This window comes from Aythya fuligula, chromosome 17 (genome assembly GCF_009819795.1).
Source record: "Aythya fuligula isolate bAytFul2 chromosome 17, bAytFul2.pri, whole genome shotgun sequence".
Lineage (NCBI taxonomy): Eukaryota > Metazoa > Chordata > Aves > Anseriformes > Anatidae > Aythya > Aythya fuligula.
Genome location: NC_045575.1, coordinates 6,330,030 through 6,356,498, shown reverse-complemented (window position 1 = coordinate 6,356,498; position 26,469 = coordinate 6,330,030). Strand labels below are relative to the sequence as shown.

General features: G+C 39.6%; 1 protein-coding gene across 1 annotated transcript in view; it reads right to left on the bottom strand.

The window, feature by feature from the left end:
- Positions 1-13,417: 13,417 nt before the first annotated feature.
- The window catches only part of MED13L (mediator complex subunit 13L), a 188,936-nt gene continuing 175,884 nt past the window's right edge, over positions 13,418-26,469 (bottom strand). The window contains exons 25-31 of the mRNA XM_032198722.1: positions 26,042-26,184; positions 24,258-24,416; positions 22,999-23,175; positions 20,595-20,749; positions 17,317-17,478; positions 15,072-15,184; positions 13,418-13,851 (exon numbers count right to left, since the gene is read on the bottom strand). Coding sequence (XP_032054613.1) covers positions 13,719-13,851; positions 15,072-15,184; positions 17,317-17,478; positions 20,595-20,749; positions 22,999-23,175; positions 24,258-24,416; positions 26,042-26,184 — 1,042 coding nt within the window. The 3' untranslated portion in view covers positions 13,418-13,718. The remainder of the gene's footprint in view (positions 13,852-15,071; positions 15,185-17,316; positions 17,479-20,594; positions 20,750-22,998; positions 23,176-24,257; positions 24,417-26,041; positions 26,185-26,469) is intronic.

Below are 26,469 nucleotides of genomic sequence, written 5' to 3'. Positions count from 1 at the left end.
CACATATTCCAAAGATTATTTTTAAGAGTCCCCAAGAGCCCAAGACTTGCGCTATAAACACTTGATTTTACATCAGAAGAATAAACCCAGGCAGGCTAAGAAGGATGCAACAGTGGCCTAAACCTAAACCAGGCTCCTAACCAGGAAACAACAAGCTATTAGCAACCTGATCTAATTTTACAGTCCTTGTACAGCTAGCGCCCTGTGAGAGACCAGGCCTGATGCATCCTTCCCTGGCACAAGGCCCACCACATAACACTTTGCTACTTAAAAGAGAAAAAACACCAATATAACAACAAATATACAAAAAGCTTATCAGCACATAATGATTATTCTTACCTTGTAGGCTACTTCAGCTAAGTAGTAGATCCAGAGGTCCATAGTAGGTCCTTAAGTAAGGACTGCTTGTAAATGCCAAACACCATTTAAAACAAAAGCAACCCCACAAACAAACAAACAGAAAAACCACAGCCTAATCAAGAAGACCCCTTATAATACCTGTAGAGATGATAAATGTTTAGAGATGCACCTGTGGGCATGCACGTGTGGGTACCTGAAAGGCTAGATGGGACTGATCAGCAGGAGGGCCAGAGAGTATTTTAGGATCGGCTGACAGCAGACAGGTGGAAACACTGAATGAATCATTTCTAATTTTTAGATGGAAAATTCAGTTCTTACTGTGCTTTTTGCACTTGAGTCAGCCTAAGCTGTATGGGTCTTAACTAGGAGTTGGTGATGAAATTGTTGTAATGTGTTAGATACTTTTTTGAAATTCCATGGCTTTCCTAGTCATGTGAAGACTTCTAAGAGCACAAAAAATGCAGTGATTACACTTTTTCCTTTTCTGTATAAACAAACAGTTTTTTGAAGTTTACATTGAATAAGACATTTTAAATATCCCAAAACAACATACACAACTTTGAAGTTCCCTTTGTTGAAAGCTTCCAGATAGGTCAGATGAGGATACAGTTTGTTACCATTCAGAACAACTCCTGACTTTGAATACATCTTATAAAGTGGGACTTCTACCTCTTGAGTGGCTTTATATGTATCTGTGAATTATAAAGTACAGCTCAAAGAGTTGTGCCACAACATCCTCTGTGGTGTTTCCTTTCTGCCTCTCTCAAATAGTCAAATTTGATTTCTCATTCCCCACCTCAAGCAGCAGAAGAGATCACACGTAATAGCATACTGTGCCACCAGTCTTCACCCAGTCTTCTTTTTTTTTCTTCTGTGGAAAATTAAAGGTTTTGGTTTCAATAATCAAAGCACCTTCCAACAGTATATTCCACCTGCAGCAATCTGAACCTCTGTGCTTATTTTGGCATGTGGATAAGGGCTGGTCTGTACTGCTGTCCATGTCTGGATATTGTGCAGCTATACGGAGCGATCTGCAGCTAGATAGCACGGGTTCTGAAAGACATCGTGGCAGTGATTTAGGCTGCATATAGGTGTTACCTGGAGTTGAAGACAAGCTTGTAGAGGGCACACAAGCGGCTCAGCTGGCAACATGCAGTTATCTCGAGAACATCTTCCTGAGCTGTAAGCTCACCTCAGGACTGCAACATACACATGCTTCATGGTGTAGCCTGATACTTTCTGTAAGCTAAACGTGTGTCTGAGTTAAGAATACAGATGAAGGAGATGGGACCGAGCCTAATTCTGACTGTTTCTATGACAATGTGGTGGCCATATCAAGCTTCAAAAAAACACAGTTTATAGAGCAGCAGAATCATGATAGGTATTTTGATTGCTCCCTGAAAGAAAAACATGCATTTCTCTCCTTTGGGGGAAACTGAAAGGACCAGTTCACTAACTTCTGTGCAATGCTTTGAAATCTGTAATGTGGTGAACTCGTGAAAGGTTAGATGATGGATTGGAAAAATGGTGGTCTGAAATAGAGAGGGTTCTGCAAGCCAAACCAAATAACTTTACCTAGAAACTGGAGCATCAGATACCTTGTATAGCTTGAGGAAAAAGTTTTCTTGCTTTGGGATCAATAGCTGGAGGTGTTTCTTAGATGTCTCCAATTTAGCCTGAATTCTCTTTCCTTTTTCTCCAGCTATTGGCTGAATTTATTTCTTCAGACATCAAAGACAACAGTTTTGACAACATTTCTCTCTTCACAGCACAATATCCTCTTCTAGCCCTGCTTTTCTGCCCCAGCTGGCTTTGCAGAGATCCCCTTACTTTGGCCCGCATTAGTGCTTCAGATTTGAGTTCCTGCTTCAGTCAAGGTGCAGCCTGTAATTCTTGCCTGCCTCTGTCATTTCACATTTGACTGGGAAGAATAGCCAAGGCTGTGCCCTGTAACCAGCCAGAAGAAGTCTTCTGAATTTGATTGCAGTTATTTGCTTCGATGCAGTTGTTTCTACATGAGCAAGTCCCTCCCCACCACCCTCCCGGACATACAGGCTCTCCTCAGCCCTAATGAAGCCAGTCCTTCTGGCTCAGTGCCTGTGTTTGGGGCTTCACTTTGACATGTCATAGCCTCACACATTGCTGTGAAGGTGTTGGAAAGGCACCGCAGCCTCTCTCGGAGCGGTGCTCTTTAAACTTTCCACTGATTAGGGGCCTTTTAGCACTCAACTGGCTTTTCCTAATGGATTTTTCCTTTTCATTGAGACTTTTTTTTTTTTTTTTTTCTCTTGCAGGCGTTGCCAAAGTAAACAGGCCTGGATAGCTATTTGGAAAGCAGGGGAAAGAAGAAAGGGGCAGAGAATCAGAACTGGTCCAAATGTGTCCCGACAAGCACTATGTATCAATTGATATGTGTTGAGGGCCAAGTACTGCCAGAATGAAAATCTCTTGGAAAATGAGGCCGTTTGTTGAGAGACAAGCATGAGAGACAACTCCAAGAGCTTCTTTTGGACCAGAGATGCCACGCCTTCATCCCTGGGCCTTGAGGGGGAGAGAGGCATGAGGCTGGCATTAACCAGCCCCCTCTTTCCCCCCTGCTTCTGATTTATTTGCAGTTTTGAAGTCAGGGAGCGTATGAGTAATTCCAACCTTAGAGATTTCAAGCACATCGGTCCTTCACAGCTCTGAAATAGGTAAACTTTGTTCAGCTTGATGTGTAGGAGCCAATGAGGCACTATCATGAAAGAAACTCTCTTCCTTCTGTGCTGACCTGGTCAGTGGCATCCCCACATCTCCTTTTGGAGCTGTTCAGAATTTGGTTCATGCTGATAAAGAAAATTATGCACAGCAGCTCTGATGTTCCCAGCTGGATAAGCATAGCCATTCACTTTTGTGTAGGCCCTGAATGCACTGCAGACATACTCTGAATGTACCACATTCATGGCCTGCATTTTTATCTATCAGAGCTTGGGGCTAAGAGAAAAATGTCCTGGATTTTACCATTCTCTGATTTGCTGCCACAAGGTATGGGAAGAACATGTCAGACCTATTGAAGTTCTTCCTTCCCTGTCCCAGGTCTGTACTGCTTTTGCCTGTAGCTTGGCCAGCTGCTGAATTCCCAGTCTTTCCTGCTCAGATTAGTAGCAAAAATTCATATTTTTCTTCTTCAGCTGATGTTTGTTTGCTGCTGGAAGCTTCAGCTTTGTTTCCTCAGGCAGTGCACTGAAGGTTCACCTGCTTTGTTCTGGTCAAAGACGAGCAAGCTCCCAGTGCAAATGGGGTATTCTGCTCCGAGTTCCTCCACCGCCCAGCGCAATGGTCATGGATAGTCGGGCTCTGACCGGCATTTTCTGATGCTCACTAGTTCCCCCAGCTCCTCTCCCCACAGCAGATCCTCCTGAATGGCCGGGTGCAGGCTCTTGTACAACGTTGATCCATGCCAGGGCTGGATTCCAGATGGACACCTCCCCACTGCTGGCCTACGGGCATGTTTCACACAGGATTGATGGGGTGTTAATGATGCTACAATTTCAGCCAAGCTTCTTAGACGTGCTGGGTTGGGAATGGGGAGAGCTCGGTTTTTAATCAAAACCTGATGTAAAATAGAGACCTCTACCTGCAGCGCAGCCAGGGGAGCTACCGACACACCTAAAAGAGGGAAGTGAAGGTGGATACCTGCCCGATAGCACCCTACAAAGGCAGCAGTGGCTCTCTGGATTTTACCAGACTCCAGCTTGAATCAGGGCCCAGGATGAAACCATTTTTGGCAGGAAAGCCCTCACCACGGGAGCGGCCGAGGTTCCCACCTGGCACGCTGCCCTGCGCCGTGGAGGAGCCGCATGGAACTGGGCTGCGCCCCACTCGGCTCCGGCAACACCCATGCCTCTCACCCCGACGGCCGCAGGCAGAGCTGGGGGACAGGATGCAGATGGAGCCCCCCCGAGGTATCCCCTCTGCCTCCTCTTCCTCCGCAGGGCCCTGGGAGCTTCAGGACATGCGCCTCTTCAGGTCAGCCCTGTGCATCAAGGGGTGTAAGAGTGGTTTCCCCTGCCCTGCAGGCTGTTTCCCAGGGCTTGATGCCACCCTACAAGCAGGAGGGAGTGGAGCTGGTGGGCTCTGTGGCTGTTGGGTGTGCTGCGGTCGTTCTGGGGCTGATTGGTCTTGGCTATGTTTCACAAGACAGGAGAAACCCGGTTTAGGAGGGAGATTCCTCCTCAGTGGGGCTCATCCACAGAGCTCATCTGTCCTGGCTTCTGCAGGTTTTACAGGATGCTTCTGGGGCTTGTGTAGTGAGAACGATCCTTGCCCTGTTGGGCTTTCCTTAACTTCAGACAGCTTTTTTTTTTTCTTCTTTTTTTTTTTTTTTTTTTTTTTTTTTTTTTTTTTGGTGAAGTGAAGGACCCCATTGTGTTTAGTCTTTTTTATGGGCATTCCTTGGTTTTGGTCACATTTGTTATTGTTGTGCCTGTCTTTGTAGTTCTACTGTGTTCTTTCTGCACTGGATGGCTACAGGAGTGTGCAGAGCTGAAGCCACAGGGGAGCAGTGTGTGTGTGCTGGGGTTGGATTTAGATTTCTTTTATGCTCTCTTCCCCACCCTGACAGTCATGACAGTCCATGTGGTTTTCCAAAGGCATTGTGCTACTTCCCCTCCCATGGAAATACCTGCAGTGACTTTGGGACCTTTTGCATATTGCATCCTAATTTATGTTATATCTTCAGGTTGTGTCCTAGCTTAGAGCTGATTCTATACCCGTGTGTTTTGTTCTTAACTTTCTGTGTCTTACCATGCATTTTCTGAAACTGAATCACTTCTGCCATTTTATTTACCGCTTACTCAACATTCTGGGATCTTTTTGTAAGTCTTTGCTGGAAGTTTTAGTTTTCATTGACCTGAATGATTTTATATCAAAGTACAATAGTGACTGAAGTTTGCAGACTAATTCTCCGCATTCTTCTGTCCAAGATTCTCTCACTTCCAATGAATCTGACATCTAGACAGTTGTATCAATATCATTATGACTGCTACACAGACAAAGCATAACACAGCCAACAGCTTGCCCAGTATCATCCATCTATTATGGCAGTTTTAGAATTAGGGTTTTGATCTTTCCTATCTGCCCAATCCTTTTAGCATGTCTTGCTTATTAAATCTGGAGCAGTTCTTCTGTATAACCGTGGACTTAATAACTGGAAACACATTGTTCAGGAGGCTGACATGGTGGGTCGTAGTTGCACAAAAACTTGGAACAGCAGCTCCATTCCACAACTGCTTGGCCTCAGGCATACTGGGATTAGGCATTAATGCTATGTGCCAGTGCCCCTCACCTCTGTCGGTGCTGTGGGCTGCCTTGTGCTTGCCCTGGTGGCTGGTTTGGTAGTAATGCCTAGCAAACAGAGCACAATACTCCCCTGCTATCTGCTAGATGTCAAAGCTAAGGGGAGAGGGAGGAGTGGGTAGAGAACTAGGTGGGGTTGCAGGAGGGGCTGTAGAACCACAAGAGGAAGGTGGACGTGTGGCCTGGTGACTGCAGTGAACAAGATGCAGCTTGGCAGCTCTGCTTTTGTGCACTGAAACATGGAGCTTTCAAGCCATATGAAACAAGAAAAACAGCTCATGAATCTTGCAGTTGCACTGAGATTTTGCTTTCAGGTTATCCTTTGCAATCACATTGGCTAGAAACTTTTTTTTTTTCCTTTCTTATTTTAAAGCAAAGGGATGTGCATATTCTTTAGCTGGGCCTTGGTTTTTTATGCTGTGGTATTTAGAAAGAACAGAGATCAACAAGTGTGAAAAGCAGTGAGAAAGTAATTGCCATGGAGGGCCCTACAGACGAGAATCTTAGAAGTGTAACAGAGGTCACCCTAAGTTTTACTCAATGATCAAAAATCTGTAGACTATAAGAAAGGGTTTGTGGTGCCTGTGTGGACAGAAGACCAAGTGATCCCAATTGCTTTCAGAACTAAAGAAAAGTGGAGGTGTTCTGGGAAATGGAGCCTAGCTCGCACAGCTGGTGGAATGGAGCCACTTGCCACACACAGGTGTTCTCAGGTTAGTGGTTGAAACATTTTAATTCAACTTTCTCCCTAATTTGTCTCTCTCTCTCTTTTTTTTTTTTTTTTTTCCCTCTACATTTTTCTTCTGATTAAAATTATTTAGAGAATGAAGGTTTTACTACCTCAGTGCAAAAATGCACTTGTGGAAATAAAAATGTATGTTTACTTGAGTGTGTTAGAATACTGATTCTTCCAAGTGGAAGCAACATTTTGCTAGCTAGGAAGCCCTGACATCAAAAATAAGCCAACAACAGTGGTAACAGAAGGGTGAGTGAATGGTTGGGGTTAAGTCTCCAGTTCTGCTGCCAGCAGCATAGGAGGGATGACCTATCCTGCCTCTGTCACTGTTCTGCATTATAGCACGACATGGGTCTTGATGCAACAGGCCTGCTACAATGTGTGTGTTGTTTTTCACTTAGACTCCCTGTTATTTATGTTTAAAGTCACCCTGAGACCAGGCTTAGACCCTGCCTAATCAGGGTTCCCCTTCAGGTTTCTTTTCTGCCTTCTGTCCATGGCTTGACGATCCAATTGTGCACCAGTGTGTGTCATTGCAGCAGAATGCCTTCCCCACACGCTCCCAGCTTTTGAAGCAGGAAAGAAATACAAGGGCAATTACTTTTTGCTCCAAAATGCTGCTTAACCCAGGAGCTAGGAGAGTTGCTCCCAGCACCTTTCTTTTAGCACTTCTATGGGTCATTACCCTGCTGGGATTAACAGCCTCCCTTTCCCTGCCATACGCACCTCACCCCGTCACCTGCTTCTCTTGTACTTGTCTTTTCCCCAGGCACTAATGAAATTACCACTGAACCTGATTACAAGTAGGGGTGGAGCACTTTGACCAATGAACCTGCACCTGTGCGCGTGGTTGACCTTTAATGATCGAGCTCTGTGTATGCGTGCAGTTCATTTATTTATTTATTTTAAACCAGTCCTATTAGGAATCTGGAGTTTTATTTGCCATCAAAACATGACCCCTGCTGGAAGAAAAGGGACATGACTTCAACTTCATAAAAATACTGTAGACAACACCTGCACAGAGAATCTAATAGGTGTGATTGATGCGACACTCCACAGCTGTCACTGCAGGAAGTCACAGACAACTGACAGAAATGGTTGGCTTAGAGAGAGACTTTCTGAAGTATTAATCCAACCATAGTTTAAAAAATAAGTGAGATTTTATTTTTCCCTAATTCTCTGCGATTAGATTTTATACAATTGCAGGAACCTGTGAGCTTTTTGTGCAGGTGTGTGTGGTCCTTTGTTAAGTGGGACTCTGGATATTGGAATCTGTTGGCAGGAAAATCTCAAAAAATGTGAGGGAGCAATGATGCCCTTCAGAATGTTGTTTTTTCCTGGATCTATACCAGTTAGACATTTTCTTGTTAGCATAATATTTAAATAAAAACAAAGGGAGCATTAGGCTGGTAGGATAAAAACGTCTGATTTTCTTTGTAAGAAAAAATTCATTTGTGAAGGGCCTAGGCATGTTGTAGTCACCATGTGGGTTGGACCAGTTTTCTGCTGGTATGCACATGTCTTTTAAAATGAGCCTTCTGAAATGAGTATCACTCTCTGTGACTTTAGACGTTACTGATTTGTAATGACAACTATCTTGTAGAAGCAGGTATTTCTGAAATGAAACATCTCTTGAACAGAAAAAGGTGCCTGTGTATAGGACAGAAACCTGCTCATGGGATGTGAGGGTGGGTACCATAACAACTACAAAAGGAGACTTTTTCTGGGGGTGGAGAAGGTATTAACAGCAGAGGCTAGAGCCTGGTAATGGTAACCCTCTGTGTAAAGCAGTCTCTGGATGTTACAGGCTCACACTGAAGCAAGACAAAGGCTAGCAGGAGTTTCCCCTGGTTCTTGTTGCAGGACAACAGAAGGTACATCGTCCTTGTTGAACGACTGTGTAGGAAGTTCTGGATGTAAGTTTCCCTGCTTGCTTTCTACAAGGGGCCTTGGAGCTAACCAGTTTCATGTTTGATTTTTTTTTTCTCCTATAATAGTGTCATGATTTCAAAAGGGTTCTAATAAAGAGGAAAAAAAAAAAAGGCAATGCTTATACAGATATAAAGCATAATTCATATTTCTATCACTTACATAAGCTATATTGTTTATTCTTATCACTTGATCAGCCTGCCTGTTGGCTGCCAAGTCCCCACTTTGAACCTCAGCGAGAGCCAGCGTGCACCAAAGGGTCTCCTAACCCCGGCTGGAGGAAAGGTGGTAAGTTTGGTGGCAGCCGGTGGCAGCCAGGGACACGCTGTTCATCCGGAGCTGGCCTGTCAGAGAAGTGGCCATCTTCATGTTCCATCATTTTGAAGAGTATTTCAGATTTTGTTAAAATAGCACTGAGGTTTATATATCCTCTGGAAAACCTTATGGGACTGCTGCTGGGCAGGTAGGCAAATAGTCAGCTAAGCATAAAATAAGCCGACGTAAACATTTGTTACAGTGTTGAGGTTCAGTTTCAAAATAGGGAAGTGGAAGCAGCATAATTCTATAAATACAGCTTTGTTGCTAAAGACCAAAGACTTCCTGTTTGGGGATCTCAGGGCTGTTTCCATTTCCACTGAAAATGGTGAGACCGAACATACCTCATTGTTTACTTTCATGACTTCCAATGCTTTCTACATGTGCTTAAACTGTTTTCAAGTGGCTGTGATATTTTACTAAAAATAGAAATGGCAGTTAGGGAAAAAATTAATTTCAGCCTAATCTTTAGAAAGCTTTTCTGCATTGGTATTAAAGAATCCATCACCACAGTAACATATCCATTTGTTAGAAATATTACCTTATTGTTACAAACCAGCTGAGATTAATGTTTTTATTCAATTCTTCCTTGTGGTCCTCAGGGAACAGCATACTAGATTGGTAATTATTTTTTTTTTTTCTAAAGCCAATGAATTAGCCACAAAGTAGACTCCATTTAAAAAATACTGCTCTGCAGTAACTCCTTCTAGTTACAGCACTCAGTGGAAGTATAACTTTCTCTAAGAGCGTATGCATGTGAACTCAATGTAATTTTTTAAGAATTTACCAATAGTAAAGAGAACTAAAAGACAAAAAATTCTAAGTGTAAAAGATTAAAACAACTAGAAGTCTATGGGACTGTTTTTGTATAAAAAAAATTAATGTAGGCTAGAAACTGCAACTACCAAGGAAATCCCAACTGGTCATTAAAACAGCCCTGAAACCGAGTGGCAATTCCTCGATGCAGTCACAAGAGCTGTGAACGTGGGCTCAGTTTGTCTTAATAGAAAGCGAGTTGCTGAAGTATGCTTTGCAAGAACTACAAGGCTGGTTTTAAAAGCATTATGAGTCTGCAGAAGCTAGCTCATCCAATTTTGACATTCATTGCTGCTGTAAATAGACAGCTCCCATCAGCTGTACAGGCTAATTGATGGTGTAGTGAGACCTGGCAAGAAACTAGGGGGCAGGTTGCAGATTGCTTTTGTTTTTCTCTTATTTAAGAGTAAAGCACAGGATATGATATTTAAAAAGTAATTAGCAAGGCCACGGGTTTGTCATCTAAGTACAGAAAAATGTGTTATCTGAAGATTATTTTTTTCCAGAACTGTTCGTACAGGAGATGATGCAAAATAGACCTCACATTTTATATACAAACTTCTTGAAGTGTAGCACTGGGAAAGGGCTTGGGTCTAGTTGTTTGTCAAATTTTGCACTTCTGTGTTTAGAAAGGAACCTGCTAAGTACAGAATGTCTTAGTTTGGAAGGGAGCTGCTGAAGACTAACCGTCCAAACAAATCCCAGGTATAATTAGATCATGTTGCTCAGGGACATGTCCAGCTGAGACTTCAGCACCTCCAGGATGGAGATTGTACAGCTTCTGTGAGCAACCTCAAGTGGCAAATCTGGTTTTGTATTCCTCTTGTCTGGGGCTGACTGCACTTCAGTTATCTTATCTGTAATCCTGCTACAGGGGGAAGGAGCTTCAAGACTTTGATGTGCCATTAAAATCTCCCATTACAGACTTACCTGGTGCATACAGAGAAATTTCATCTGTAATTGGTGAAGCTCTTGTGATTAATGTTGCTAACACAAAGCAGCTACTGCTGCTGTGTCACCACATTACCCAAGGTTGCTTCCACCCACCCCATTTGGCAGAATTTTAAATCTCTTCATCTCAACATTAACAGCAGTGGCACCAATTTCCTTCTACCAAAGGCATAATTCTAAATAGAATCACTATTCTATTTTGCATGATAGCAATCTTAAAGAAAAGTACTGTTGCACTGTGAACTTTAAAATTAAAATAAGCCTTAGTGCTGTGAAAGGGCATCTGACAAAGCCATAGCTTTATCAACATGCAGCAAATCTAAAAGGCAAGCAGGCACCGAGTTAATTCATGGAAGGCAGCTGTAGTTCTAAAGTAAATAAACATTAAAGAAACTTTAAAATGAATTTCAGTTCCATTCACATCACGTGGAATCTATACCTTGTAATGCAAGCCCTTCTTCACTAGGAATGCTAAAACTTCAGAGTTAAGAAACTACTCGTAAGAATAAAACTCCACCAATTGTTTCAGTAATTCAATAATTTATTCATCTAAAAAAGTGTGTAAAAGTATATAGCTCTCATCCACAAGGTATATATGAATGACATTTAAAATGGAGGTCTTTATTATTATTGTTTCTTTTTATCAAAGTCTTTTTTAGTGTATTGTACCAGCGATATACTGTAGATTTAAAATGAACTTCACATTTTTTTTTGTTTTCTTTCAAATTGTCGGCTATATATAAAAGAAGCTCACTGCAAAATGCTCAGAGAAAAAAAAAAAAAAAAAAGGAAATTCAGAACTCCCCAGAAATGTACAGCTTTTACATTTAAAAAAGGTTCTGAAATATACATACAAGCATGCTGGACATTCCCCACCCCCCCTCCCTCTCCCTTTAGCTCAAACAACTGTAATAATAATTCCGATTTAGGCATGAATTTCCAAAGTTAGAAATTAAAAAAAAAATAAAATAACTTTCTTCACTCTGTAGGAAAGCCAGGGCTTGTACATTTCAGATTAATTCAGTAAAAAACTCACAAGTAAAATAATGCATATTTAAGGGAAATATTATACAGAACTTTTCACACTGAAGTACATAAGATTTTTCTTTAAAATCTATTGCCATTCATTTATTTTGCACAAAAACGTATAAATATGTCACCAGCTTCTCTTAACTTAAAAAAAATTAAATAAAAGACACCAGATGAAAACTACTCCTTGCTGCCCTTTTTTATTTTTAATTTTTGCTTAGAACCAGGTTTCTGGGGAAGAAATGCCCCTGGATAAAAATGGCCCATTTAAAAAGAACAAACAAAATAATAATCAAGGTTCAGATGATCTTGGGAACAAATAACCCCCAAATGGTAAAAGATTACAAATGTCTACTTTACATTTTTCCTCCCCAAGTTAAATTTTTTATACAAGTTTACAATCTTCATTTTTTTATGCTCTTCAAAAGGCCTTGAGAATTTTCTTTTCTGATTAAGAAAAAATAGTACTGCAATATTTTTAAAGTCAATTTTACACTGTACACATTAGATACAAATGGTTTGATATCAGATTTTTTTTTTTTTTTTAAACCTATACATTGCAAAGAAGATACCCACATGGGAGGTTTGGTGCAGAGAATGAGATAATCCATTTACAGGTTACTTCTCTGACTTCACCTTCTCATTACACACGCAATTCTTATTTTTATATAATTTGTTTTAAATGTTACATTATCTCAAGAAAAATACTTTTTAAAATCATAGAATTTTCATTTTTTTTAACCAGAACATGAAAGTCTTTTGGAAGAACTTTAAAATTTGTAGGTTTTTCTCCACAGATAGATAACTAGGTCACACAGCCTGATCAAAGTGCCCGACCCCTCATATAAGGCAGTCCATGCCTGCTGCACAGTGCAACAACATTAGAAAATGGAGTTTAAATATAAACCCCTTGAAGCCTGGAATGAAGGAGTCATAAAAATACTTCAATTAGCCATTAACCTTTGAAATGGCAATCATTTTACTAAACAAAGTAACTTTTCCACCACAGTGGTATAACTTCAAGTACTAATTTAATGATATAATTTTTAAAAATTATTTCTTTGAAATAATATTCCTATAGTCAGAAAAAATACACCAGATTTGTAACTGATTTAGTGTAAACAAAAACCATATTTTTGGATATGTACATGGACGAGTCTGCCCAGAATTAAAGGGCGACTTGGGTTTCAGTAAATAGTTTTCTAGTATCACTAAATTTATTGGAAATATATTTCAATCATAGCTCTACAATAGATTAATTTACCACTTTCCATTTGCCCTTACATTGGGCTTTAAAGTATTTTTCCTCCCTACCTCTCAGTTACTCTTCTTCCACTAGGTAGTGTTATCCTTCATTAAACACTGGCCTTTTCTTGCTTTAACCAGGCTAAATGCAGGTGAGAATTCCTTAAAATACAGGCACATCCTCACCAGGATACGCTCCTCTTCCCAACTTGAAATTTTGATTGTTATTAGCTTCATTTTGATTTCTAGGTCAGAAGAGTGAGAGGTATGTAGATAAATAACCCTACAGTGAGTGGAACGGAGCTGGATTTTTAAGATATTCAACTGTTCCTGGTCCTTTATAATTTAATCCCTCCCCTCCCCAAACCTAAAAATAAATAAAATATCTCCAGACCATTCATATCTACATGGACAGGTAACAAATGCATGCATTCATCCCAATCCACTCTGACAGGAACTCCAGGTAGACAGAAAACTGCAATATTTATACGAGACCACAACTGCATGTTTGTTTTTTTCCTGCCTAGTCCCAGTTTACGATGATCAAACAACAATTAGCTTTTGGACAACCCAAACTGGTCACTACAAGGTGTATTTACTCGCAGGGCTGAAACTGCTTATAGCTGTTTAGCAGAGTTCTTAATCCAAAAAGATACTGTAGTCTTCCTTAAAAAAATAAAATAATATTAAAAAAAAAAAAAAAAAAACAACAAAAAAACACAGACTGACCAGTAGTTACTGGGCCACCAAACTAACACTGGCTTGAGGTTACTCTGTGTTCACTGTTCTTGGATGTTCCCAGAAATTGGACTGAAGCTGCCAGAGATGTTAATGGGTGTTTTACTTTTCAACACTGCAGAATTCACATGTGCTTTTGGAGGAACAGAAGCACAGCACAGGACTGGTCTGAAGAGAAGCAAAATTGTGATCTTTGCAGACTGTGGCACGTTTCTCAGGTTGAGGGGAGAATAAGCCAGAAGAACAAGTGCTTTTCTATCTATTAGAGTATATTCATGATGGCATTGTACAGCTGGGTGAGCACCACAAAGTGGACAGGAAGGCAGGAGCTGCGATCCTGAGTGGCAGGGTTACACGTAAGCCAGGACAGTGCATTATACTGCTCCAAAACAAACCTGTGGAAGAGAAATGCAGAGAAAATGAAATTGGAATTTTACTGTTCATTTTTTCTAAAAGATTTACTTCAACTTCTCTCTGATTTGTTCTGGTGGTGCCATGTGGTGAGGACTGCCTGACTATTGATGCTTGTGGTATTGGCAAAGTAGGAAACTGAGCAAAGAGTGTGTGCCTTAGGGCATGGGGGTAATTTCTGTTTTTAGCTTATTTGAACTGGGTCCATGCTGTTTGAATCCAGGCCCTTCCCCATTACACAGCAGAGATTACAGAATCATAGATTAATTTACACTGGAAGGCACCTCTACAAGTTTAATCCACTACTGTATTAGAAACCTTGAATCTTGAACACCTCTCGGGATGGAGGTTCCACAGCCTCTCTGGGAAATGTTCCGGTATTTGATCACAATTTTTGTAAAAAACATTTTTCCTTATGTCTGATTTGAATTTCTTATGTCTTAACGTGTGTCTGTTTTGTCTCCTTCTTTCCCTGTTTATCTCCAAGAGCACCATCCTTTTATTCAATGTGAAGATGCGATAGCTCAATCCTCTCTCTAAGAGGACTCAAATTCAGTTCTAGAATGGTACATAACACCACCAAATTGAGTTAAGGAGATTGTTTTTCGTGTTTTCTGCCAATACTCTCTACTTGGTAGAAATTTACATGTTTGCGCACTGGTGTGTTCCACCCTACATACTATGTCATAAAACAGATCTACTTTCAGTCTCCAACAGGTGGCATAGAGCAAACCAGTCCTTAAGTTATCTTCTACAACAGGATAGATACACAATGCTATTGATTTGGGAAGTGTCCCCTTTATACCCCAACTGCTAAGATAGCGGGTATCAGCAGAGTACCTCTATTTCCTTTGATAATTCCATTTGGTTTGGTGAGTAAAAATGATTATTTACACAGGCCAGATTAGACTGCCAGCTAAACTGAATGATCTTTGGGAGGCAAACCAAGGAGTCCACTTTATAAGGCACAAGTCATCGCTTTTCATAGCTTTGCAGAGTAGTATGAAAAATTGATGAAGTAACTCTCCAAGTCCTGCTCTTTGGTAGTCACAGGAGCTATATATATTTTTTGTTTTGTTTCGTTTAGGTGTAGAGCATAACAGAGATGTAAACTGTTGATACACCCAAGAAAAAGTCCCTCTGAAATTTCATTCCAGAGTTCCCATAGCCTTATGGAAGCACTACGAAACCTAAAAGACATTACCTCAAGACATCTGATGTAGTTTTAGAGTCAAGGGGGTGAGGAACTCGCTGAGAATTTCTGGCAGGTAGTAGCTCATCTGTCTGTGCTACAGAGATATGATGATGCAATGAGGCCTGTGAAAGCAAAAAAAAACCAAAAACAATGTAATTCTTCATATAGCAAGTACTTATGAAGATTCACAGTGAACAAATATATTCTGAATTGTCTCTGATGGAAAGTTAGCGATTCTTTGTTGAATCCACCATAAACAAGTGTATTTTGAAGTTCTATACTGACTACATCTTTGAATATAAAAAACATGCTTTTTGACAGGAATCAAGGACCTTTAAAAAGCATGCTGAATTCTATTCTTAGTTTTAGTCATGGAATAATAAGGTAAAACGCTTGGCATATGTCACTGTTAGTAAAATACCAAACGAAACAAAGCATTCTAATTCTTCAGACTCTCCCCATAGGAGACCCACCACAGAGTACCAGACCCATCAGAGTGAGATGTCCAACCAGAACACTTAGTGCAGCCTTTGTCCTGCTCCGTGCTTTCTGAATAGCTCTCATCTGTTTTCTGGAGTGAGTTTTGTGCATAACTTTACGCAGGAGCAGGAAAGGGATTTCATATTGATGATGTGCCAGGGGTAGAGCCAACCTTTCAAGTGGATAGCCTAATAGGCCACACAGCCTGCTGAGGCAAAACCTCTAATTTATACTCCTCCAGTTACGGCATGCACTGTAGAGGTGAAATACTTCAACTCAAAAATACTTAATCCAAATCAGACAGAGATGACTCGAATCTGTATGTCTCACATGCCATACAAGTTTCCTAATTGCAGCACTGTGCAGCATAAAGGCGGCAGGCACCACCTGCTCTCTGAACAGCGTACAAGTTACTGCATGAATTCAGCCCCTTGCTTTTATTAAAAATTGTCCAAACCAAAACAGTATGTTCCAAGTCAAATTAAACATTTAATTCAGCCTAGATCTGAGAGAGCAATTGTGTTCGGCTGAGGGGGAGTAGGGGGAAGGGTGGTGGCTCCTCTCTAGAGCAAATCTAGTATAAGCTTATGGAAGGAATTCATGAGGTTGCCTGGAGCTCTTCTGACAGCGTTTTTAATGCTGGAACTGAAACAGAGTCTTCATATTATTCATTCACAAAAAAAGGTAGTTCTAAGTTTAGGATAAAACTTATCTCTAGCTCCAAAAATATGGTGCCTTATTTTTCACATTATTTTGAGATCTCCATTCCATAGGTTTAGATCAAAGCACATGCTTCTGGGAAATGTCTCCATGAAAATGTAGAGGGTGTAAAGAAGTAGGCAGGTGATCTCATATATCTGAGTACTTTAGTACTTTGCTGGTGAAGATGCTATACTGAATATAAAGCCTGCCTTGCCGACTGCAAGGGACATTCTTAAATGGCTTTTTTGCATGAGGAAAGAACTGAGAAATATCCAACACCTTTACTCTGATAATTGCCTGATAGACATGGATGAGAGTTTAGCTAGGAGACTTGCAAAAATGTTTAGCATTTGTTAATTAACATGGGAATAGATAAAGAAAGTGGTACTATCTTAATTAGTTTTTATGTTGCTTGCTCAAGTATTTACATGACACTACTCAAGGCTGATTTTTCACCTTCCTTTTTCATCCTCATTAGTTGGCATCACTGCAATAAGAAGCTGCATGTCACTCTACAGAGGTTGGCGAATCTCTAGCTGAAGCAATTCAGCTCTTGCAAGAATGATACCAATACCTCTTGCAAGAAATAGCAATCTTCTGGATCAGCAGGTATCAGATGCACTGACAATGCAGACTATACCATGCAACTTTTACAACTAGGGAAATGGACACTAAGTGCTCTATATGGAAGTGCTACTCCCCTTTCTAGCTTTTAATCTCTGTATCATAACTGGATTATGGCAGAATAGGAGATACATCCCTCCTGGCTTAGGTTAACTGAAATTTAGAAAATGAAAATTGGGACATTTCCGTAACAGTGGATACAGCTCTGATGAATCTGTACTTACAAGCTGCCAAGCTATTCCATTTTCAGGTAATGGCTTTAGAAATAGAGGAGAGTAAGTTCTATTAGCCAGTTATCTTAAGCAAATTTAAACCTACAATTGTAATTCTGCCGTTCTCAGTACTGTCAGTAGAAGTAACACGCAAACCGACCATTTTCAAAGGAAATTTATATGGTTTAAATACAATTCTTCCTCCCTTTCCCCTGTGGAAGGCTACCAAGACAGACCTTCAGGAAGAGGGGACACTGGTTTTGTGCCTGAGGACAGGATGACCAGAACCACTGTGGAAGATTCTCAGCTTTGGCAGTTGATACGAAGTATCCAAGAGCAAGAGGTTGCTGCTTCAGTTCTTCAGGGGCTTCTCTGGAAAGGAGACGTTCACCTTGGCTCTGAAAGAACATTTAAAGGTACATTTGTTGCTTTAGGTTATTACATCCCCCCCAGTAACATTCTTTTTTTTTTTTTTTTTTTTTTTTCTTTTTCTTTTTACTAATCACTCGGTCTTTGATCCAGTTGTGTCTTGCTATTAATGAGCTATCCTTCAGTCATTTGTGAATCTTAGTCAAAGATGTCTAATCACTTCCTTAGTTGGGTTCTCCAGGCTGGTGTTGCAGAATCACCTTAGGTACCTCTAACAGCAACATCAGCCTCCTGAACCAAGGTGATTCAGTGTGGAGTTTGATGCTACAGAGTAACTTAAAGGTACTGGGCTCTGGCTATGAATCTGAATAGGTTTTCATGGGTATGCGCAGAGTAGAGCGGTGTTGAATTTAACTTTATATAGCCTCACAAAGTTTATATAGCTTCACAGAATTTTCCCATACCTGGAAAAAAATATCTGCTTGAATTGACAATCTTTCCAAATACAGCTGTTCTTCCACTCAAACATGGAAGAAAAAAGAAGACTTTCATCTTCATTAACTTCATTGTGTTTCCTCTTTTAGCTAGTTACATTGATAGCTTAGAAAAAAAAAAAAAAAGCTACATTTACTATTTGCTGTGAGAATACCTTGGGCAGAGGAAACTATGCCTTGTATTTGGACTACCAAGCAGAGGTGAAGTGTGAGCAAAAAAGAAGCTGCTGTCCTGCATTTGTTTCTATTCTTATTTATTTGTATACTGCATTTCTGTAGCATTAGTCACTTCTGTTCTTATATGAGGACCAAAGTTATTAGGAGAGGAGAGTTTTAAACAATTTTATAAGAGGCTTTAAAATTAATTTCATCAAATTTGGGGTCACTGCTTGTCAGGATATATGTCTGTGATTTTATTTCTGCAGACTAAAACCAAGACAGATGAACCTTCCGTATCTGAGGCTGTCGTACAGGAACATTTGGGTGTGAGCTTGTTTTCCTCATCCTGTCTCTCTCTCTCCCTCTCTAAAGCCTTGTATATGACGGACCACAATACCATACCTACAAGTATCTCCTTAGGTATCAGAAAAGGTTACTGACATTCCATTCTACAGTATATTACTTTTTTAAAGAAAATATTATTTTGCTTTCACTTTTTAGTTCATAGAGGGTAAATTTAATTCATTTAATCCATAACTTAGGCCATTTAACCCATATACATCTTTTAAGTCAATAGGTAAAACAGATTTCACTGAAAGAAACTGGCTTAATCACCAAGCCTTCAATGCTAGCCCCTGAAGCAGGTCTTTCTCCAACAGTAGTATCTTGAACAGGAATCAGAGGAAGTTAAACAGTCCGTAAAGCCTGCAGAAGATTGCAGCTCACCTGGCTGTAGGCGCTTGGAAAGCCAAACAGCAGACCTTGAAACTGGCTGCTGAGCAGTCAGGACTTACATTGCTAAGCTGCAGCAATCAATTATGGGTTACATGGACGAAGGCTTGACCTTCCCTGACCCACAAGGTAATGATCACACGCTGTTGCTTTTTTAAAACCAAAAATTACACATCAATTACTAGGCACTTGTTAATGGTTAAACTGAATTACTATGACAGGTTCATCTAGAAATGGCTTGTCCAGGTCTCTAAGCTCTTTGGTCATTAACCTTTCAGTGCTGTTCTTAGGGCCCTTGGATGGAGTTCCATTGAGATTAAGTTTTGTAAATGCATTTTTCTAAAAGGGGTACAGAAGAGAGAAAAGTGTAATGAGTGCTGAGTTGTGATTTATGGCTGGAGGGTTTGGTAACTGAATTTAAAACTTTTAATTTGCCCACATACCAGTTCGAAATAACCAAAAGACAGAAACGTGCAATTATTTACCCTTTGACAAGTGGGTTGGAGTGTTAACATAAAGGTGAGGTGGTTGCGTACCGCATTCACAAAATACAGTATTAGCATTTTTGTGGCTAATGCAGAAGTGATTTTTCACTCACAGACTGCATTAAGCTGACCACTGAAGCATTTTGTTTGAGGTTACAAAGAAAATACAGGGATGACTTTCTCCTTCCGGTGGTGAAACTGACACATCTCTTAACCTTGAAAATCAGTCATTTTCAGGGTGTAAGAATTCTTAAGAAGATATTTACATTTAGAAAAATTAGCTGTTTTAGTACAGGGGCTGAATGAGCAACATCATTTGCAGTCAAATATCTTAGCTGCACATACACCTCTAAGTATTTTTGTACTTCCTTCCATACCAGAAGTATCATTTATCTTGACTGTTTCAAGCCACCAGTGATAATCACAGATAGAGACTCAGTTTCTTAAATTACTGCAGAGCACTAAAACAGACCTTTTAAATGCATGGATTTAACCATTTCTTATAAAAAGTTGGCCTATTCATTATTAAAATAGTGAGTTTTTTAGAAAAGAAGTAATATGCTACTGCTTTAAATGTACCATTTCTAGAATAAAACTAGACGTACAACTAACTCTCTTACACAACTAAATGCGTGAGTAAGAGTTCCATCAAACTAAAGCTGATTCAAAAAATACCTTGATTTACCAAAAATCATTTGCATTTTAAGTAACGACTGGTGTTGGAACTAGCTTTATAAAAGCCACTTCAAACAAAATAACTTACAAACGCTATGTGCTCTGGGCTAATTTCTACTAAGAAAACAACATTTGCATAAACATGCAGCACCTGTGGAGTTTAAATTGATAGGGTTTTATTAGTAAGAGAATTATCTCCCTTCTTGCTTCCCTAGAAATTCACATGATCAGAGCTGCCATGCCTTCTTTTCTCTCAAAGACTTGTCACTTTGAGCCAGGGATATTCCATGTGATCCTCCACAGATAAATGGATGAACACATTAAATTTACACAGGGTCATTAAATGTGGCTCTGCAACAAGAAGCAAAGCCTCCTCTCTTCCTCTCAATTATCTTGTATGTAACAATTAACTTTAAAGTTGGAGGTGTAAATAGTCACGGCAGAGGCACCTTTTACAATAGCATTTATCCAGTCCCTTCACTTTTAACGTTAATTTCTGCTTACTGTTGAATTACTGTTTCAAAATCAACAGTAAAAAAAGGTTTTGTTGTGGGATTTGTATTTTTCTGTTTTAAGTAGCATATCTGTTATGGTGCTTACCCTACTATGCTGGAAGTGAGATCCCACTCCAATGCCAGATGGGGATCCAGGGGAAGGAACTGGGGAGGAATTTGGTGAAGAGTGAAGATTCCCTGTTATTAAAATTCTAATGTCATTGTCCATGTCATCTGGGAATGGGAGGTCAAACATATCATCTGAAAAGAATGAAAAAAAATCAATTTTAATTTGCTGTACTCGTTTCTGTCTTGACATTTTTGAAATGTAGTGGCAGTGACTTTTTTTTTTTAATATACACTTGAGACAGATGAAAGCAGTGATGAACATTTTACTATCTTAGTATTTAATCCTTAGTACCTTTGACTACAACCACACAGACTTGGAAGAAAAAGTTGGCAGACATCTATTAAAATCGCGTATTTTAACAATGGTCATAGAGGGAAGAAAAACCCTGTTATGCCAGCCTGATAATAATCCAAATTGTACTTTGTAGCATAAAAAAATTACATCTCTCTGCAGCTGTTCAGAGAAATCCATTAAAAAATACTTGAAATACATTTAACAAACCAATGTATGTTACCCTCAGCAGGTGTTGCTCTTCAGACTTCTAGGGCTACACACCAGCACTTTGGCACATTTGCTCAATACTCTGGGATACTTCAAGGAAGCTGCTCACAGAATCAAGTACTACTCAGCAAAAGAGCAGCAAGGTCTGCTCCTCACTCACATGCAATGTACTTTCATGATAATTTCACATACTGCACCAGGATTTCCTACAGCTCAGCTTTTAACATTTCACTTTCATCTCAGAAATTAAATACAGTTGTATTATCATAACTTGTTCTTTTAATTTGCTATATGTTAATATGTGGGAAAGGAGTAAAGATACAGGGAAAATGCGTTTGCATTCTATGAGAAGTACATTCCATTGCTCAGTCATTTGGAACACAAGTTATGATAATATGGGTAATTTACATGATGGAAAGCTAAGACATTAGAAACACAGAGTAGAAAATTACAAACATCGCAATATAGTTTAAAAGTCTTTTCCTTATCCAGGTTTTTCAGCAAAGATGTTTAAGCAGTAATAATGACATTTAAAGTACAATTTAGGGGACAAAAATGGACATTGGGAGCTGTCTGAATTAGCTGGATTAATTATAATTGCAAGTAGATTAACACAGAGACTTTAAGAGTTGTATGTATCTACATAGTTCAGGAAGTGCTGTGTAATAAATCATTTCTCTTGAAAAATAACTTGCTTCACATGGAAATAGAAAAGAATGTGTGTCTTGAAGTAATTTATTTCAACTTCAAGTCCTAGTGTTGAAATAGGCAGGTGGTTGTTTTTCATCTTCTGAAGAGCAAGATTGCAGAAGCAATGAATTAACTCCGTTTATTAACTTCTGTCCTACAACCTCAGTAAACAAAACAGAACTAATGTCATGCTCTGCTTAGCCCCCAAAGCATAAATGAAATGGCTAATAGCATAGGAAGCAGTTTAATCATTAAGTAGAACACAGTTAAGAAAATTAAATTTAACACCATTTTGGAAAACGCCAGTTCTTGTACCTGATTCTAATTAGCATCTGAGCAGTAAAGGGCAGGTTAATGCAGGTTAAATATTTGTCAGCACAGCATTCAGTCAGGATTCTGGGGCCTTGAAAGGACAGCTGCTTAAGTATTAAGAGGGGTAACTTCCCTTCTGTGAGGCCCACTGAAATTCCAGGAGGAACAGATCAAAGCAGACTCTTTCATTAAAAATAGTGTGCCTTTCTACCTCTCTATACCATAACTTGCCTCTTAATGACATACTTTCATTGTAAATGGTTGTAGTTACTTTAAATTATTTTATACTCATTTTAAAGACTTGTGACAAAACAGTCCAGTAAATGCTTGATATAAAGTATTAAGCAGAGTCTTGCTGATACAAATTACAGGGTTAAATATACTAGGAAAACCACACTGCTGATAGTAAGAACTATTAAGAACTATCAAGTTGGTCCATCTATTTTGCTTATTTTTGCATGAGGATTAAAATTCTAAAACAAACACCTCCCCTCCTCACAACCTTTGTACACTACAGAGCATGAAGCAAACCCTTATTAACCCATAAAGCAGTTAGACCCGACCAAGTCACAAGTTAGTCACAACGAGAAAAAGCATTTTATAGTCTGTGCCATTTTGCATATTAATCGGCCAATATTGCTTTGGGAATAAATCAGTAGGATTATCTGAAAACAAAGTTCATAAAAATGTAGTATATTATCCTCTAACCAGCAAGTAGGTGTTGTTCTCTTTAAATTAAATTAGGGTGGCATAGGGTTCATGGGAGAAGACCGGTCCATTCAGTTCTTACCAGTAACCAGTACGGCTTTGCTTCTATTCTAAATAGGCCACTGAGCAAGTACCTCACCTCTCACACCAGACATATGTGCTTGCTTACCATTAGTAGGGCTGAATCCGTCCTCATTGGGGTAATTTGCAGGTGCTACCTGGATAGTAGCAGAGGTTGGGAAAACCAGGATATGTGTACAGGAGGCATCCTGAGGCGTATTCAGCTGAGATGACTGCAGATTCAGTGCAGTACTTCGGCCAAACACTGATCCCATAGTGACAGCATCTTCCAGAACAGAAACAATGGCAGAGACATTAATTTGCATGGTTTTCAAAATGTATGTTCTGTGTTCAATTAAATTTCTAAACATCTGATCTGGGTTTGCATGCTAATAAAAATGTTTAAAAGGTTCTTATCTTAAAAAGAATAAATTACTAGAAAAGACTGAAATTAAGATCACAAGTCATATAGATAATGTTTAGCGATGTGAATTCCCATACAATGCCCCACCTTTCCTTTCATTCTGCTGCCCCTTGATTTGCTTGTTAAATGAGCAAGGCAAATTTATTTTGGACACGCACATCGGTAGAACTCCAAATTAGGCAATAACACCCCACTTTGGATGGCATTAAAGGAGGGATAACTTGCCATTTACTTTCTCATGTTACAAAAACTTTTGAAAGGTTTTTGAAAAATTATTCAACTTAGTGAGTAATTTTTAAGTTCATTTACTTCTGTTCCGTGTAGTAATCTTTTCTTTCTAAACTGAAAAACAGAGTAGGTTTGTAAAGATCTCTCATCACCTACACAAGTATGTGTACAACAAATTAGGGAAGGGAAAAAATCCATTATGGAAGAACCTCAAACTTAAAAACCTTCAACTTAAATCTATAGGTTGCTGTTTATAATAGAATTCTCTAAAACAAACCAACAAACAAAAAAAGCATATGAAAAGGTAAGCAGGCTTATCCTTACTCTCAACATCCACAACCTCCAATTCTTTCATATTACAGACTTGCGCAGCATTTGCAGTCCTCTTTGCTTAAGGATTTCTACCACATCAGACTTCAGCTGATGAGAACTTGTCTTCCTCAAAACATAACCTCCCCATGGAAAAGGTCATCAGTTTGACAGTGGCAGAAAGCAATCTTTTGCTAGGAGTTAATGCTCCCAACAAAGCGCTTCTTTCTGATATTTTTGGGAATTCTGATGGCTCAACCTATTTTCTACTGTAGAATGTATTTTCTGCGTATTTTCTACCAGACCAGTCAAGTCTTCTTGGGCTCTAGAGTCTCCCAAAATTGATTTGCTTTTGATGTGGTAAGTATGATAAAAGAAGAAAATTTAAATAGCTGGATAAAATTTACCTGGCATCACAACAAATGACCCTTGTGGCTCCATGGCAACTAAACAGGCACTGAGGATAGAAGGAGAGTCTGCTGATGAGATGCCGCACATGCGGCACACCTCCTTTAGCTGTTTGCTGATTGTCTGCAGGGAACATTCCCCAAGGAGGATACTCCAGTCTGAAATGAAGAAGTTTAGACAGAACAGGTAATGGGGTTGTGAAAAATCCAGAATTTGCTTGAAATTAGCAGAATATTAGTAACACTTTATGAATAAACACTTATTTCTTTAATACTGGACTATTCTGGACTATTACCCCATGTAAAGTTGTATGACTCTTCAAACTGTGCTTTGAAGCAATTACTGCAAAGCAATGATAGCTTGTTGGTTTTTCCCATGAGCTAACTGCATTACTCTGACAAATCAATCAAAATGATGAGTTTAAAAATGAGTTTTTCATTTACCCATGAGATACAAGATGTGAAACAGGGCAACATACCGTTCTTATTCTTATTTGAAATGTTTTTATTTACATCCAAATCTTTTTCTGAACTGTGCTGATTCTTTTTTTGAAAAGGGCTATCCATTCTCATCTAACATGCTGCATAATTGGAATACTTGAAATCTAAGCAAATAGACATGAATTCACATCCTTAATGTCAGAGAGATTTTGTGAAACCTCATTATGAACACAATACACTAAATAAAACAAAGTGAAGGTTTCATCAGAAATTTTTCACTGGTGGTGTAGGTGTAGATATACAATCAAGAAAATACATTTAGCCATTTAACTGGCATTCAAATAATAAAGGAAGGTGTTGCTTGTTGAATTCTAAATTTGTCTTCCTGCCTTTGTTCTGCTTAACTCCCATGTATGTGAAGGATAACGAATTCCCCTACCAGGACAGACAACATATCTTTTTCCCTGCATGTACTATATAGAAGAAGGCATTTAACTGGTGCTTCCCCACCTCTCCTGCCCCCAGAGCATTTCCTTGTGCTCTCAGACTAAATTGTTATTTGTTGTGCACGTTTTCTTTTTTTTTTTTCCAATTCCATGAAATACAGAATCTCTTACAATAAGCTAACTAGAGGAATTAACGTCACCTTCATTTACTAACAGAAAGTGACAAACACTCGTGAAGCATCTTCAAATCATAATTTGTCTTCATGTTCCAACTAAGGAGGTGTGAGAAGACTTGGACCACCCTCTCAGAATACCATTTTCTGCAGTTACCAACCAAAACCTGAGCAGAGCACTAGAACTTGGAGAGGAGTTGCTGAACGCATCTTAGTGAGAGGAATCACTGCTGAAGTGAATCAAGGCAGTTCCTACCCTTACTGAGTTAAGGCATTTAATCCTCAATCACTCCAATCCTCCATTTCTGTTCCCACTGAGCTGGTAGGAATGCTAAATCTTCAGACCCCTTTGCAGGCTGCAGGGAGTCTTATTGCTGGCTAATGCCCATTATCAGTTAGTTTCTTGTACCACAGAAAAAAGTTACCTTTTTTCATTCAGTAATTTTATTTGCAAGAATATTTTGTTTGAAGGTCAGGCTTGTTAATATATACTACACTACAAGATGTGCAAGAGGGGTGTCAAGCCTAGTGTACAAAAACAAGGACAGACTGAAGCAAATGACTTATACAAAGCAATACACAAATCCAGTGCCAGGGCAGGATTAGCATTCTACATTTCCTGGTTGTAAAGGTTCATGATCAACCCTGTAAATCATCCTGCCTTGCAGACTACGGCTCTCTCTCTGTTGCAGAACCCCAGGCAAGACAGCTTGGCACCGTGTACCTTTTAACTCCCCGTGGCCGAGGCGACCGAGGCGGCCGATTACAACTCTCCAGGGCAGCGATGTCATCTGCACGATGCCGATGCACCATTCCCACAGCTTCTGCAGGCCGATTTTACGTGCAGACAACTTGCTCCTCCTTGACCTGGAGATTAGGGGGGAAAAAAAAACTTAGAGAACCAAGGACAACATTCAGATCTGTTACTGCTTCCCATTTATAGCAGTTTTTACAGTTCTGTGGAGTGCCTAACCAATGTTTTACTAGCAAGCAGAAAAATTACGTCTGCTTTCAGTACCAGCATTGCAATGGTATGTGAGAAGTGTCAATAAGCAGCATACCAGTTGTACTTGAAGGTAAGATCTGTAGGTGTAGGCAGCATTTGTAAAACAAATGTAATACAATAACTTTTCCCCTCTGCAGTTTATAAGT